Source organism: Aethalodelphis obliquidens, unplaced genomic scaffold (genome assembly GCF_003676395.1).
Source record: "Aethalodelphis obliquidens isolate GAN/ISIS:26980383/991018 unplaced genomic scaffold, ASM367639v1 scaffold10, whole genome shotgun sequence".
NCBI lineage: Eukaryota > Metazoa > Chordata > Mammalia > Artiodactyla > Delphinidae > Aethalodelphis > Aethalodelphis obliquidens.
This window is the reverse complement of record NW_020837954.1, coordinates 32,335,902-32,353,177: the sequence shown is the minus strand read 5'-3', so window position 1 is coordinate 32,353,177 and position 17,276 is coordinate 32,335,902. Positions and strand designations below refer to the sequence as shown.

The 17,276-nt window shown below is 36.3% G+C and overlaps 1 protein-coding gene across 7 annotated transcripts in view; it reads right to left on the bottom strand.

The window, feature by feature from the left end:
* Nucleotides 1–17,276, bottom strand: part of KIAA0586 (KIAA0586 ortholog) — a 106,557-nt gene that overhangs the window by 37,910 nt on the left and 51,371 nt on the right. For all 7 annotated transcript variants that reach the window (XM_027111376.1, XM_027111374.1, XM_027111373.1 and 4 more), the window contains 6 exons: nucleotides 15,837–15,996; nucleotides 15,206–15,425; nucleotides 14,368–14,621; nucleotides 12,964–13,040; nucleotides 8,123–8,257; nucleotides 3,127–3,304 (listed from right to left, as the gene is read on the bottom strand). In XM_027111376.1, coding sequence (XP_026967177.1) covers nucleotides 3,127–3,304; nucleotides 8,123–8,257; nucleotides 12,964–13,040; nucleotides 14,368–14,621; nucleotides 15,206–15,425; nucleotides 15,837–15,996 — 1,024 coding nt within the window. The remainder of the gene's footprint in view (nucleotides 1–3,126; nucleotides 3,305–8,122; nucleotides 8,258–12,963; nucleotides 13,041–14,367; nucleotides 14,622–15,205; nucleotides 15,426–15,836; nucleotides 15,997–17,276) is intronic.

Below are 17,276 nucleotides of genomic sequence, written 5' to 3'. Positions count from 1 at the left end.
ATATTGGTACCGAGTACACAGTAGGTACTCAATACAAGTTTTCTGAGTAAATGAAGAGCTATAATTGGTAGTAAGTCCCAGAGTCCTCACAGTTTGTTCGAAATACCAGTTTACACTTTAGGGTTCTCGAGACAATTCTTCAAACCTTATTTAGCATCTTTTTGTTACTCAACCCAATGTGAAAGCCTCAGAATTAGAAACAGTGATAGGGGACTATAGGTTGCAAATAGGATGCTTTCTGAAAATGAGCAGGGGTGGGGACAGGCAAGGTAAGAATAGCTGAGCCTCTGTAAACAAAGTTACTAAAAATCAACATGAAAGGCATGAGATTAGCCAGCAGCAGAAATAGTGATACACTGGGACTCATTCTTCTACAGTAAACATAATGTAACAAAATACTTAAAGCAAGAGGAACAAACTAGCTCTCTATAGGCACCTTCCTTTTAAGCAACTGTGGATAGTTTCTGGTTCCATTAAATACATTTGAGAAGGTATTGATATTTTTACATTCTCCAAGCATTATTAAAGATAGTAACAGTTACCATGTGCCAAGCACAGTGCTAACTATTTTATGTGCATTGTCACCTACTACCCACCCCCAATAACCTTAGGAGGTAGATATTGTTTGCAATAAGCAGCCTCCACGATGGTCCCCTAACATCTGGGTCCTGGTATTCACACCTTTCTGTAGTCCCCTACAATATTATTCCAGGATTGGTCTGTGTTATCAACAGAATGTGGCAGAAGTAATGGCATGTCACTTCTGAGACTAGGTTATAAAAGACATCATGGTTTCCATCTTGGTTGTTCACGTTCTCTCAGATCATCCACTCTGGGAAAAGCCAGCTGCCATGTCATGACAGCTCTATAGAAAGGTTCCAGTAATGAGGAACTGAGGCATCTTGCCAGCAGCCATGTGAGTGAGCTTGGAAAATAGATCCTCCAACCCTAGCTGAAGCCCTCATATGACTGCAGCTCTAGCCAACAGCTTGACTACACCTTCATGAGAGATCCTGAGAACCATGCAGCTAAGCTACTCCCAGATTCATACCTTTCAGAAATGTGTGAGATAATAAATGTTTGCTGTCTTCATCTGCTAAATTTTGGGGTAATTTGTTACACAGCAATAGGTAACTAATACATTAATATTATCCCCACTTGATAGATGAAGAAACTTGGGCTCAGAAAGATTGTTACTTGCCCAAAAATACAGAGCTGGAATTCAAACTGATTTCTGAAACTCCAAAAGCTCAAACTCTTAGCCACTCTGTCATACTGACCCATCTATATGCTCAATCTTATGCCACATTACTTATTATTTTTTCCAATTAAATTAAATAAATATCTATAGCGTGCCTACAATTAAAAATGAACTGTACTATAAGTAATCTGCTAGGCGATACCAGGGTATAAGGAGGGGCTAAACAGGATATATCCTCATGGATTTTATTCTATAACATTTATTATTTATTTTTATTTTCTGTAACAATTTAACAAGTACCTTTGTTCGCCAAGTACCAAGCAGCTCTCAAGTGATCTGCGAGAGCCATCTAGTGTCAATTCTATTTAATTGCACTCTGCACTGTTAGCTGGATACAAATATAGAAGTCATATTTTAATGCCACTTTGAATATTAATTTTTAAAAATGTAAAAAAATTAATACTCTTACTATGTGCATAAAATAAATAATTCAAATATTAATTTACATTCATTCCCATAGAAAATTCAGTCTTGAATGTCTCTCAGATATGAATGATAAGGTATTCGCTCATACTTTGTGCCAATGTTTTTCTAACTTCCAGCATCTCCTCTTCCAACTTCTGGCAAATCTGCATACCTCCAGAAGTTCTTTTCATTTAAGAGAATGCAGCAATGGGCATGAGAAAATCAATAAATGAGAATATAGCTGATCCTCATTAATTTGAAGATTCCATTTCTGCAAATTCACCTATCTGATAAAATTTATTTGTAACCCTGAAATCAATACTCACAGCATGTTCGCAGTCATTTGTGGACATGTGTAGAGCAGCAGAAACCTGAATCACCCTACACACACTTCAGCAGATGAGGTTGAACACGGTGCTGCTCTGCTTTCTTATCAGCTCTTACACTGTGAACAAGTGTTCTTTTTCGCTATTTAGTGACACATTTTTCACATTTTTGAATGCTTTGTTGGTGATTTTGTGGGTGTTTAAAATTGCCCCCAAACATAGTGCAGAAGTGCTCTCTAGTGTACCTAAGTGCAAGAAGGCTGCGATGGGCCTTACAGAAAAAATATATGTGTTAGATAAGTTTCATTCAGGAATGAGTTAAGTGCTGTTGGCCGTGAGATTCAATGTTAATGAATCAACAATATATATTAAATAAGTGTCCTTAAATAGAAACACACATAAAACAAAGCTATGTACTGATCAACTGTCAAAAATGTGATAATCAGAGGCTCACAGGAACCTAACCTTGTATTTCCCCTAGAAGCAGTGGCTCAGTATTTGCTAATTCAATGTTTCTGGTGACTCTATAGGACATAAGTACTATAGATAATGAAAATCAACTACATATGCTAGAAATTGGTATTCTCTATTCTACTCTTATTCCCAAAGTGTTACAGCAGAAAGTTTTAGTTAATAAAATTCCAAAACAGTCCTCAGTACACTGAGCACTGAGTCAGAAGACTGAACTTCTACAGTACTACCTAATTTAACATTGTCCTACACAAGATCTGTTATGTCACAGTTTTGATGTGCTGGTTATATTTTTCCAGTATATATTAAAATAAATACATCACTATTAAAAAGTTTTAGGTGGACACATGCATATTACCAAAATTATCTCATGCCCCATCCAGTGATTCACGTACCAACACTTTGGGGAAATACTGCTATAAATACCATAGAAAAAGTCATTATCAAACTTTTCAATTATGAATACCCCTTTTAATAAGGAAATTTTGTAAGCCCCTACCTGAAAATAGTTATGCTTTTCTTAATTCAGATCAGGAACACTACTGTAGATTATAATACAAAATACAGCATTCAACATGGAAACAGTAACCAAAAAAGTATGATGGGATTCGAAGTGAATATTCTAACAGACAATACATCAAGAAGCAATATTTTGGTGTATACCTGTAACTGTGTCACACTGCTGAGATAATGGCTTAGGAGCACATCTTTGATCTGAAGACTCTGCGTTAGTTACAGGCTGCTGCATATAGGTGGAATGTCCCATTAAGATGTTCTCTGCTGCTGCTGTCAGCCTGGGCCTTTGTCCTTCACTAAGTTCACCTACACTGTTTTCCAAGTCCTGTAAAAAGTAGAAACCATTGTTACAAACGTTACATTAAAATCAAGTCAAAACAAGAAATAGTTGTCAAATGTATCATGATGCAGACCACATGACTGCTTGAAAGCTATTTTAGGAAGTTCTTATTATGCCACATACACGCTACAGGAAAGTTAGTTTAATAAGATATCTAAGTGCAGGCTTTGTTCTCCATATCTTATTTCTTATGAAGTTAAATACCCATTATCTGTTTTCTTCAAGCTCCAAATTAGACAACAATAAAACACACCGGAAAAATGTTATTATTTAAAACACTAAATGCTGTCACACATTATACATTGTTCATACAGCTTAATTAGAAGAATAGAAAATTCACCTCTTGTTCTTTATGAATGAAAATTGGCTAAAGTTGCTAGTGTGAACTTTATAATAAAACAACTGATGAAAATGTACAAAAAGTATGAATATGTTTATCAAATATACAAAATAAATAAAAACTAAAAAAATGATGAATTCTATTTTCTTTTGGTATTAAAAATAATATGCCCTAATCACTAGCACATCTTGTGACTTGGAGATAGTCTAATAAATGAGTTTACTAATCAAGAACTGGATAAAAATTCCAGTATATGAGAGTTCTCATGTTTTTTATTAAAAGGAGTTTAATTTCAACCAAGTAGAGTTTTTTAACTAGAATATATGAAGAAATCACTGCTGAAACATCTTTGATGACTCTGTTGATTACAAACTAAAATCTAACTGTTTAGCTCATCATTCAAGATTTTCTACAATTTGCCCTAATTATCCTCTACAGATTTGTAGCTCCCCTTATCCTGTAATCTGACTTTTCTTTAAGAATACCAGTTGCTCAACACTCTTTAAAAAGAAAAAGATTGTTTTGCAATTAATATAAAACCCTTGGAGATTCTTGGGCAAAGTTTAGAATGACAGCAGATACATTTTCCCTAGAAATTAATTAGAAATATTTCACAGTGCCTATTTTACTCTCCCACTACCATATAAATGTTGTGCAATATATAGTACCTTCTCTGTTGTGAACCAATTTTTTAAGGTACTTGTAGCTGCTGAACTACTTAACACCTTAATACTCTATGACCCTACTGAAGATTTAGCTTCCCTATTCACAAAATGCTCTCATACTCATAAGCAGTTATCATTTTAATATTATACTCAAAGCTCAGACTCATGTCAATTCTAAGTTAGGCTACCTATGATCTCTAGTAGTACACCTGGCCCATCCACATAAATGTACAAATTGCAGTTTTGTCATCAGACTACTCTCACTGACCTGATGCTCCCTCTGGGCAAAGAGTTGTTTAAGCACAAAGAATGGTTACTATTTTCTTACCAAAGCAATATTTTAACTTACAAATGTATCATTACTACCAGTTCTTATTACAAACAATACAAATGTTTGATAGTTCTGTAAATGTAGGATAACACACTAAATGTCGCTGTTAATCAGACTGGCAAAAATTTAAAATTAAAAATATCATATGTGGGCTTCCCTGGTGGCGCAGTGGTTGAGAGTCCACCAGCCAATGCAGGGGACACAGGTTCGTGCCCCGGTCCGGGAAGATCCCACATGCCGCGGAGCAGCTGGGCCCATGAGCCATGGCCGCTGAGCCTGTGCGTCCGGAGCCTGTGCTCCGCAACGGGAGAGGCCACAACAGTGAAAGGCCTGCGTACCGCAAAAATATATATATATATATATATATCATATGTGGTGTTGGAAAGGAATCTCATATAGTTGAAAAGCAATTTATTAGTGTCTGTTTAAATTATAAATGCTCGTGCCTTTTGAGTAATTCCACCCCTCATCTTCTATAGAAAAGCAATTCCTCATAATGTAAAAAGGGTTTTATTCTTATTACAGTTTGGAGAGAAAAAAAATTGGAACCAATCTAAAAATCCTTCAACAGTGGAATAATTAAACTAGGGTATACTACATGGTAGATAAAAAGGATATGGTGGATCTTTAGGATTTATAGTTAAATTTTAAGAATCAGATGGCAGAAAAACACATACACATACCTCAAAATTATCCACACATGACCACACACAAACATACACAACCACACATATGCAAATGCTTAGATGCTTAGAAAAAGATCTGGAAAGGATAAACTTCCAACTTCTGGGCTTCTGGTCTAGCCAAGATGGCACACTAACAAAGGCTGCCAGCTCCCTGTCCCCAAAACAATGTTGTAGTAACTACATATGTGGGAAGAAACCAGGATTCTGAGAACTAGGTAAAAGTTGTGAAAAACCACTAAGAAAGACTGACGACTAGCTTGACTTGGTGTGTGTGGGGAGAAAGGGGCTGCATCCTGAGGAGGAGGGTCGCTAGAGGAGGTTTAGTGAGAAGAAAGATTGGTACAAAGTGCTGCTGTCATTCCCTTTTTCCTTCATTAACGTGAGATCATCACTGCTTGTCCCTTAACCATAAAGATCTTGGCAACAATCTGGGCTGCAGATACTAGTACCCCAGAGTAACATCAGGGAGCATGAAGGCCCAGCCGGGGTAAAAAGTTATAGGTGACATCTGACCAGGAACCCATGACCATTCATTCCTTCACTCTCTCCCTTCTTCACCCCAGGACAGGAATACAAAACTTCCCAAAGAAACTTCTTCCTAAGGGTTTTAAAGACACAACAACCATCAGAAACACTAAACGGTAGAGTACCAGCAAACAGCAGTGGCCACGATCAACAGTGGTTCTGTGCTGCCTGAGACGCCCATCCCTGGAGCTCATCTCCTCCTCTCTTCTTATATTCACAGGAACAGACTATGGCCTGATTTTCGTCCTTACGCAATACGATTTCTCACAGAATAGCTTATTCCCACCGCCACCACCCCACCCACCCCGGCCCCGGAACATGAGTTCATATACCAAAAGAAACAGATACTCTTATAAAGCAGAAACTAACACATCATTGTAAAGTAATTATACTCCAGTAAAGATGTTAAAAAAAGAAAAAAGAAGAAAAGAAACAGATACTCGAGGAATCAATTAGTGTTTAAAAAAAAAAGTGAAAAACATTAATCATACATACATACACACAAAGAATAAAGAAAGATATTAACAATGTGAAACAAAAAATCATTAAAAAAAAAGAACCAAGTAAGACTATCAGATATGAAAAATATAATAAATCAGATAAATAGTAGGCTAAAGAACAACTTAGTGGTTGGCAGATCAGATTGAAGAACTCTCCCAGAAGAGAGTAGGAAAGAATGAAGACATAGAAAGTCTAAGAGATAAAACAAACAGAAGCAGAAGTCTTAATATCTGGAAATAATAGTTCTAGCCAGAGGGGGAAAAAATGAGAGGAAGAAAAAAATTGAAAAAGTAGTGAGAGAAATTTCCCAGCATTAAAAAGATGGAAAAGTCTGAGCATCGAATTAATAAATGAACCAATATGACTGATTTCCAAAATGAAGGAAAGCAGGATTAGTTAGTGGAACTTCTAAACTACACTGACATTTCTACTAGTTTTTGTGCCATTTGTTTGTCTCATTTTCTCTCTCCTCTTTCTCTCTCAGCCTACTGGTTTCTATACTAAGCAGCATGGTTTCTACAGCTATGAGAGTACTTTCTTGAGTTTAGCAACAGCAATCACAACTAGTATCTTTCCAGTGAAATCAATTTTTGGTCAAGCTAAGTAAATTTGCAGAAAATTTAGTCATTTTTCAATAAGAAGGAGTAAGTAAATTTCCATTTTTTCCATTACTAAGTTCCATATCTTTTTTCTTCTACCTTTCCTAAGAATTAAAATTTTTAAGATAAAAATTAATAGAAAATAAAGCCAGCCATCTCCTTGGATTCTGTATAGTCTTCAGATCTTCAGCTCATCTAAAGCCAGTTTCACACCTGTTCAAGCAAAGACAACCAAATACAATAGAAAGAATACTAAATAGAATCAAGAATCCTAGTCCCACCTCTATCATTAACCAGCCTGAGCAACTACACTGTACATTTCCACCTGGAATTTCCTTAAGCACCTTAAACTTAATGTTTCAAATCAAATTCATTACCTTCCCCACAATACTTAGCACTCTTCTCTCTGCTTTTCTAAGCCAACAGCTACACAACCACAACTTCCCTTAACCAGTGACCAATTACTGCCAATCAGTACTCATATTTAAATCTCTCTCCTTTCTATTTCTACTTAACTGCCTTTGTTCATGTTCTCATTCTGGACTACTCCAGTGGTGTTCTGACAAACCTCTATCTTTCCCTCACTTGTCCACGGCTCCATATGTCTTCCTAAATATCTTAGCCTGTGACTCCCTTGCCCAAAAATATCTTAAGGGGCTCCATAGTGTCCAAGCCTTACCATGGCCTACAAGGTTCTTTACGATCATATTGTTCAATCTACTTCTCCAGCTATTTGATCAGTTACTGCATGGCAGAGTAATTGTTTAAGCTCTTTTCTCCCTACAGGACTGTAAGCTGCTTAAAGGTAGGGACCCTGCCTCATTCATCTTTGTACCTTTTCGGAGGTTGTGTCTGGCATATAGTAGATACTCAGTAAATGGTTGCAGAAAGAAAGAAAGAATGAATGAACGATCCTCACAAATCATTTGAAAGGGCTTCAGCTTTTTTCATCTGTAGAATAAGAGAGTTGGAACAGATGGCCTAAATTCCTTTCAGCTGTAAAAGTCATAACTACGGTTCTAGGTTAAAGTTACTGCAAGGCTGATCCCTGAGTAAGCTGAAGTATTAGAGTGCTTTAACTAAAAGTAGGAATATTTTTATTATCTTTTTCCTGTATTTAGATCTAACAGAAAAAAAAATTAAGGTTAAAAAATACCTCTGAATGATAGACCATTTGCTGTGAAACTAACGATTCCTGGTTTTGTTTAGCAAGAAGAGAAAGAATTGCATCAGCATGAATTTCTTTATGGGGCATCCTAATCACTTGTCCTTCGCTGGGAGGATCATCTTCCTAAGTAAAATATAAAGAGAATACAATAAAAAAACAAAAATTAATGCATCAATTACATTTTTCATAATTTATGATTAATAAAACTTCACAATCATCATGAACATGGTCATATTAGCACTTTACAGAAAGAAGATGGACTCTTTATTATCATTTAGAGCTCACTTCCATCTGACTATACTAAAAACCCTTTATTTTTGCCTCAAATGTAAATAACAGTATAAAATAATTGGGTTACATTTAAACTAGGGATTTACTATAAAATCATATGAAAGTTGGACCCTTTGTCCCATGTGATTGAGTTACAATGATTCATAAACGTTTTATACAGTGTCATCAAGTTTTTGGCTCACACGGTTTCCTGCTTCATGTTGATGCAGCACACAAAGCTGCGCCCCCAGTGTGGCAATGGGGGCAAAGCACTGTAGCAGTGGTGCAACCTGGACCACAGGCAGAAATGAAAAACTGCAGAAATATGCTGAGGCACCTATAGACCTTTGATTGTCCATTTGCCTTTGCGCTGACAGCCAGTACTCGCTAGGGAGCAGGTACTGAAAGCCCTAGTTGGAAGACCCAGCTTAGACTTCTTGGTGCCTCAAAATAGACCAGTCCCGAAAATGAAGGACAGTGTGGGCCACATGCAGAAAACTGGATTCCCTTGTAAATACAAGGATTAGCATGATTTTAAACTCCATTAATAGTATTTTTTTTTACTTAAGTATCTTACATTTAATGAAATAAAGTTTAACTCTGGAGTACAAGTCTTTATCCCCCAGGTGGACACAGATAAATACCTACTGGTACATAACTGCAAAGTTAGTCTTTTTCAAGATTGTACTTCTGCATGTGATTTTATCATGAATTTGTAGCATATCTGATTTAGGCTTAGTAAAAATATCAAAATTAAAGTTTAGTTTCAAATGTAAAAAAAGAAAGATGTTATAATTTAGTCCTGGTTCAGTTCAGCTATTTAAACAAACTTAAATGTGCTTTGGCACCATGATAAAGTTCTAACAATGGATAAAAATGCCCTAATGACATATTAAGTAAGCCAAATGTTAGTGTAATGCTCCTCTGAAAATAAAGACTTCTCCTTTATGCTTCCCCCCCATATTATTTTATAAAAGTGATTTCCACTCTCTTCAGAACAGACTCAATTACTTGTAATAAATAATTACTGTTTAAAAAGTAACTGCTATTAAAATCTTATCAAAACTCTCCTTCATTAATAATTTCATACTCCTACATATAGTAAAGCAAATTGTTTTAACACATTACTTGAATATATGAATCTCCAGATTTGGCATCTTTACCCTGTTGTATCTTTAATAGTGTAAAGATGCTACATGGCATCTTTTGCTTTTTGTTTGTTGGACTTGACAAACACCGGGCACACACACCCAGCTGCTTGCAACTCAAGCTTTAGGATTCATATAGCTCCTATTAGAACTCAAAATTTACAGTTTTTAGCTTAAGTTGATAGCTTAAGATGAAAGACAAATTATCATGTATCCATATAAAAAGAGTTGTGGATCTATCACTATACAGCTATGTGACACAAACAAGTGATTTAACCTCATTCAATGCAAAGTAAAATGAGTAGTTACTATTTTTAACAAAGAATGAGCATCATCTTTTGGGATGCTTTTTAAAAATATACAGGTTTAGGCTTCTAACCGCCCACACACATGCATGCATACCATATAACACTCATGACCTACCAAATCAACATATCAGAGGGTGGGGGCAGGATGCATATTTCTAAAAGCTCCACTGGTGAATTTAATATACAATCCTAGTTTACATCACTTGAATAGGCTGCTTTAAAGAAATTTCTAGGGAGTTCCCTGGTGGCCTAGTGGTTAGGATTCTGGGCTTTCATTGCTGTGGCCCAGGTTCAATCCCTGGTCATGGAACTGAGATCCCGCAAGCTGCGTGGCACGGCCAAAAAGAAAGAAAAAATAAGAAATTTCTAGCATTATGATTGTAAGGGGATAGAAGGGCATGATGTTTCAAAAGTACACCAATCTCTTTCTTTTTTCATCATGATCCTATATAATGATACAAATGGAAAGATAAAAATGCAACTAAACTTCTAAAACTTCCAGTCAAGGTGGAGTAATAAGAACCAGATACACCCACCCGCTTGAAACAACTAAAAAATGGACAAAGTATGTGAAAAACTGCATTTCAAGACATGGAACATCAGGTAACAAAAGACAGTGATCCCTGAGAAATGAAAAACAAGTCAGAAGAACCCTATGACTGCTCCAGCTTACCATCTGGGAGTTCCCAGGCTGTGGCACAGGAGCCTAAGCTAAGAAGATGGAGATGTAACTCCAGGGAGGCCAAGACAGCTAGAGTTCATAAGACGGACGGCTAGAAAAGTGAAAGCTGCAGAGGGAGAAAACTCTGGAAATCTGCAGAAGATCCCCTTTGAGTATTAAGCTAAGTACTACTGAGCAGATGCTTTGGAGATAACTACATGAGGCTGGAGGAATGAGCACCTGAGAAGGGACTGGATATAACACTGCCTGATGCTCACACAGGGCTTGGATAATGGTTGTTCCCACTAGCCAGGCTGGAAAACCTCATTAATGAGGCACTGGGTGGAGTACATAGAAGTGTCTTCTCTCCATAGCGGGGGATAAATAGCCCTAGATTGAGTACTGTTCTGGTACTGCCTAACAAATCTTAAAAGCAAGACTCCAAAGGGTAAAACTGTCTCTAAGTACTTAACCATGTCCTGAGCAAAGCTCCAAAATATTTATAGTAATATAAAACATAGAAGGAAAAAGTCTATGCAAAATTTTGGCAGATGAAATTAAACAGCTTTTCTTTTTTTTATTTAATTTATTTATTTTTGGCTGCATTGGGTCTTCATTGCTGAGCACAGGCTTTCTCTAGTTGCAGTGAGGGGGGGCTACTCTTCGTTGTGGTGTGTGGGCTTCTTGTTGCGGTGGCTTCTCTTGTTGCAGAGCACGGGCTCTAGGCACGCGGGCTTCAGTAGTTGTGGCTCGCAGGCTCTAGAGCACAGGCTCAGTAACTGTAGCATGTGGGCTTAGTTGCTCCGCGGCATGTGGGATCTTCCCGGACCAGGGCTCAAACCCGTGTCCCCTGCATTGGCGGGCGGATTCTTAACGACTGAGCCACCAGGGAAGTCCTAAACAGCTTTTCTCAAAGATTAAGATATAACTACCATATTATCCATCCATTCCACCCCTAGATATTTGCCAGAGAGAAATGAAGGCATATGTCAATACAAAGACTTGTACACAAGTCTCCATAGCAGCTTTATGTGTAATAGCCCCCAACTGGAAATGAACCCAAACGTCCATCAACAGGTGAATAGGCAAACTGTGGCACATCCATACAATAGAGCACTGCTCAGCAATAATAAGGAATGAACTATGATACAAAGTATAACACAGATAAATCTCAAAATAATTATGCTGAGTTAAAACAATCAGACAAAAAAAAAGAATACATGCCACGTGATTCCATTTATATACATCTAGAGATGCCAACTAATCTATAGTTACAGAAAGTAGGTCAGTGGTTACTGGAAGAGGTATAGAGAATGAGAGGAATGATGAGAGATGAGAAGGAGGGATTACAAAAGGGCCTGAGGAGAGATTTGGGAGTGATGAATATGTTCATTACATTAACTGTGGTAATGGCTTTACAGATATATACATATGTCAAAAATTATCAAATACGTTTTTTTTTTAAAGAGCAACAATAATAGCAATGCTTAGCAAAGGCTATGGATGAATGTAGATGAAAGTTGAGCACAACTACCCTTACTTGCTTAGGTTGTTTGAAAACATAAAAAGTAAAGATTTCTATTCCTTAATAATTTTCAAAAAAAATCCCTATTATCATTTCTGTATGGTATTTTTATATATATTATACATGTTGATATATTATATATGTTAAGATATATATTTTTAAATGCGAATTTTCCTTCCATAAAGCTAGATAATAACTAGGAGAGTTAGTACCCTTGGGTCCTATTTCAGTATTTTTTAAATTATTTTTTAAAATCTTTACTTATTTATTTATTTTGGCTGCGCCAGGTCTTAGTTGCGGCAGGTGGACTTCTTAGTTGCGGCATGTGGACTTCTTAGTTGTGGTATGCGGACTCTTAGTTGCAGCTTGCATGTGGGATCTAGTTCCCTGACCCTACAGCTCCCCAGGGATCAAACCCGGGCCCCCTGTATTGGGACCACGGAGTCTTACCCACTGGACCACCAGGGAATTCCCAGCATTTTTTTTTTTAAAGCCACTAAATTCAATTATTTTTTAGCATAAAGAATTATAATCACGATTAGGGAAAAATTACAAACGTATTATAAGAGAGTTGGTTTCCACAGCTAAGGTCCTGCCTGAAACACTGTAAAGGCAACATATCCAGGTGACAATGTGCCTTGACTTAGATTTTCATTACCTAATTACATTAACTGCATTTTTCAACTACTGGAGCCACAGGGGTTAACAACAATTTTCTATTCATTCTCACGATTATGATAATGAAATGTGTAAATATGATAATGACATGTGTAAGAAACCTTAAATTCCTTCATGGATATTTTATTAAATTTTATGACTATAACTCAAATATTTGAGAAAAAACCCTGATCAGTAGCAACAAGTTCATCAAGATATTCTTCATCTCAGAATTCAATGTGGAGTCAATCACTTCTTACCATTTCAAGGGCATCATGCAGAGTACTGGATAAGCTATCATTTAGGTTTGTCAGATACAGTCCTTCATCTCCTAAAACTAGAAATTAAAATGCAAAAATTTGGAAAAAAGAAGAAACATAAATTTAGTAAATAATCTCACCATAAAGCCATAGAATATTACACTTAAAACTTACACAATAAAAATACTGGCAAAGTTCATAAATCATAGTTCACAAGCTATTCAATCTCACTAGCTCTTTGAAAAGCACATTTTAGGGGCTTCCCTGGCGGTGCAGTTGTTGGGAGTCCGCCTGCCGATGCAGGGGACGTGGGTTTGTGTCCCGGTCCGGGAGGATCCCACATGCTGCAGAGCGGCTGGGTCCATGAGCCATGGCCTCTGAGCCTGCGAGTCCGGAGCCTGTGCTCCGCAACGGGAGAGGCCACAACAGTGAGAGGACCACGTACCACAAAAAAAGAAAAGCACATTTTATAACAAAGATGAGATTTTTGTTTCACTTACCAGCTTGTCAGAAATTAAAAAGAGCTATTAAACATCAACTGTAACCATGAAATTAAAAAGAGGCACTCCTATATACTACTGATATAATTAATAACTGATTAAAATTAAAAACCGATTCACCTTTCTGGAGAGCATGTTGGCAATGTATTGCTATTTAATTTTATTTTTTTGGCCATGCTGTGTGGCTTGTGGGATTTTTTAGTTCCCCAAACAGGGACTGAACCCAGGCCCCTGGCAGTGAGTGCATGGAGCCCTAACCACTGGACCGCCAGGGAATTCCCTATGTATTGCTATTTTAAAGGTGCATACTCTGACTCAGCAATTCCACTTCTAGGCATGTATTCTAAGGAAGTTATCAGTTATGGAAGTTCACAAAGATAAATAAATATATGTGCAAGGATGGTCAGTGGAGAGTTATGTATAGTATGAAAATACTGAAAACAATCTAAATGCCCACCACTATGGCACTGTTTTAGCAGACTACCCAGCCACTACAAAAAAGAGGCAGGGCTATATGTATTAATATAGAAAAATGTCTATAACATATTTAAGGTTAAAGAATTCAGATTTCAGAATAATATGTATAATATGACCCTACTTAAAAGGTAAAAATATATATACATACAAATGTATTTAGGTGTCTATATATGCATAGAAAAAAAAAGACTGGAAGGGTATACCCCAAACTTTCAACAGTGATATTATTTCTGGAGGGTGGGATTTATGAGGGAGATTTTACATTCTGAGGTTAAGGTGTAGAAAAGTTAACTTGCGGAGTCCATGTTCTTTCTACTATACCCTGTTACATCTTGAAAATTAAGTAAAAACACTTTAAACAGAAAAGCATTACTTAGGAATTATCATAAGCTAACCAGTGAAATCAACTGATGCAAAATTAACTTACTCTTACGAGCCACTTTTTGACCACAATTAAATAAAATCTCTCCTTCAGAGATGGGTCTATCTAAGGTTTCAGTTTCAGTGGCAGTAACGCTCAAGGTACTCTCCACTGTTGATGAATCTGAACTTGACATCTGTATGGGGGAAGGGGCCTTGGTGCCAGCAGGAAGCGGCATAAGGGGAACTGGCTCTGGAGGTGCAGGCTGAGCAGGGAAGTCCATGCTCTCAGGTTCTTCATCCTTGGCCACAGACATTACACTAAGAAGAAAGAGACATAGTTTGAATGTATTACATCGGTGAAGGCCTATATTAATTTTTATATAAAAAATAGATTCAAAAGTACTATGTCTCCTTTAGACATTTCTATATCAATATATAGATATATCTATATATTTCTATAATCTGCACTACTATAATTAACCAACAAGATTTATTTTTCCAAAATCATCTTCATGCTTTAATCACAGACCATCTTGAAAGTTCTACCATCTCTAAAATAAATCTACATAGGGATATATGGTAATATAAAAGTCAACTGATCATAGTAAACGAAGATTCACACTGGGGAAAAATCTTCTTCTATTTTATTAACAATATTATAGTTATCTTTATTTTAATCTGTTTCCCCCAAAATTTTGTTTTAAAAGAAGAGAACTGAAAGTATAAATAAATCTGGTAAAAATTTTAAAAACATAAAATTTATGAAACTTCTTCCTACTAAAGTATAGATTAGCTTGTGGTTTATCAACCTTCATTTATCATTTCTGATGTTTTCAATGGGTCACCTAAGTCAACATAAGATGAAATGTATAGTTACTAAAAATGAATATACTGTCATTTACATAGCTCTCGGGTGAAGTTCTTTTTGAAGAGAGTTGGGATTCTCTTCTTCCAGTGGCAGGTCTCCATTACTCCATGGCTTGGGAAGCTCTGGGCTTGACATCTTCAATTTATCAATAGAAGTCTCTGACAAAGTTGGGGTAAGAGCTGCTGCGGGAGGAGGTGTAGTTGCAGGGGTAACAGTTGGAGTATTAACAAGTGTGATGGGAGGCATATTATTTCCTAAAGGTTTTTTGTAAAAGCAAAAAAAAGTCAATAAGAATTCCACAGGAAGGCAAGATATATTGTTTAACATTTTGGCATACAAATAATGGCAACAAGAATTAATAATAATGATGGCCATTACTGGGAAAAGCTCCAAATTAATTTAGTGAAGTACAAAAAATAACCTTGAAAAGACATCACTTTCAACATCACCATGAACTTAAAATAGTCTAAATGTCTACTAGATTATATACTTTAAAAAGTGGTAACCAACCCCTTAGTTTCCTTGTAAGAAAAAATGACTTACTAGAACCTAGTAAGCAACAGGTATGTGTATACTAATCTATAAAGACTCTTATAAAACAAACCATGATATTTTATTTAATAGTTGCTAAAATTAAAACTGAGTTATAGAAATAAGGTTTCTACCTTCTTCAGCAAATATTTCTTTCATGGGAAAAGCTACATCATGATCTGAAACACAGGGAGAAGAATCTGGAGTTTTTACGAACACACGCTCCTCAGGAGGTGATGAAGGTGAGAGAGGAGGAGTTGGCTGTGGGGTAGCCACTGGGGTACACACTCTTGCCTAAAATAAATAAAACAAGATAAGTGGTGCTTACAATCCCCAAATAAGGGTAATTTGAAAAATAAAATGATCTCATTCAGAGTTACATAAAATTTAAATGGATGGGGGGTAAAAATGGAGTCCTCTGTATCCTAGCTCTTGAACTTCTAGCTATTAGTTTCAAGACCGGACTACAGAAAGCCTCCAGCAACTGAAACAGCTCTGCCTCTGAACTAGGTCCCCTTATCTAATATAGAGAGGAAGATTAAACAGACAGCTGAAGATCAAACCCAAACACAAACTGGGTAGACCATGTAACAGAAAGAGAGCATTTTAACTAATTGACAAGATTATCAGAAACCCCCTTTCAGTACAAAAGAACAAAGCTTATAAAAAGCAATGGAAGGATAAGAAAAAGTAGGAGGGATAAAAGGAAGACAATGTAGAGATGGAAAGTCCTGGGGAAGAAAAAAGCACACATTTTAAAATCAATTTGTTAAACAGGTAATTCAAACGATTCAAACTTCAAAAGGATGATGGTGAAAATTAAGTCTCCTTTCCTACCCATGTCCTATCTACTTAGTTCCTTTCCTCAGAATTATCAAATATAATCTTGTCATTTTTTTATGTCCAGAATACTCTATTTTTAAAAATTTTTATACAATTTTTAAAGGTTACACTAGGTTTACAGTTATTATAAAATATTGGCTATATTCCTACTTTAAAATTTTTTTTATTGAAGTATAGTTGATTTACAATGTTGTGTTAGTTTCAGGTGTACAGCAAAGTGATTCAGTTATATATAACTGAATATATATATTCTTTTTCAGATTCTTTTCCACTATAGGTTATCACAAGATATTGAATATAGTTCTCTGTGCTATACAGTAGGTCCTTGTTGTTTATATATTTTATATATAGTAGCTTGTATAAACTACTAATTTGTTAATCCCAAACTATATATTTTATATATAGTAGCTTGTATAAACTACTAATTTGTTAATCCCAAACTCCTAATTTATCCCTTCCCTACCTCTCCTAGGTAACCATAAGTTTATTTTCTATGTTTGTGAGTCTTTCTGTTTGGTAAATAAGTTCATTTGTATCATTTTTTTAGAATCCACATATAAATGCTATTGTATGATATTAGTCTTTCTCTGTCTGCCTTAGATAATCTCTAGGTCCATCCATGTTGCTGCAAATGGCAAAATTTCATTCTTTTTTATGGCTCAGTAGTGTTCCATTGTGTGTGTGTGTGTGTGTGTGTGTGTGTGTGTGTGTGTGTGTGTGTGTGTGTGTGT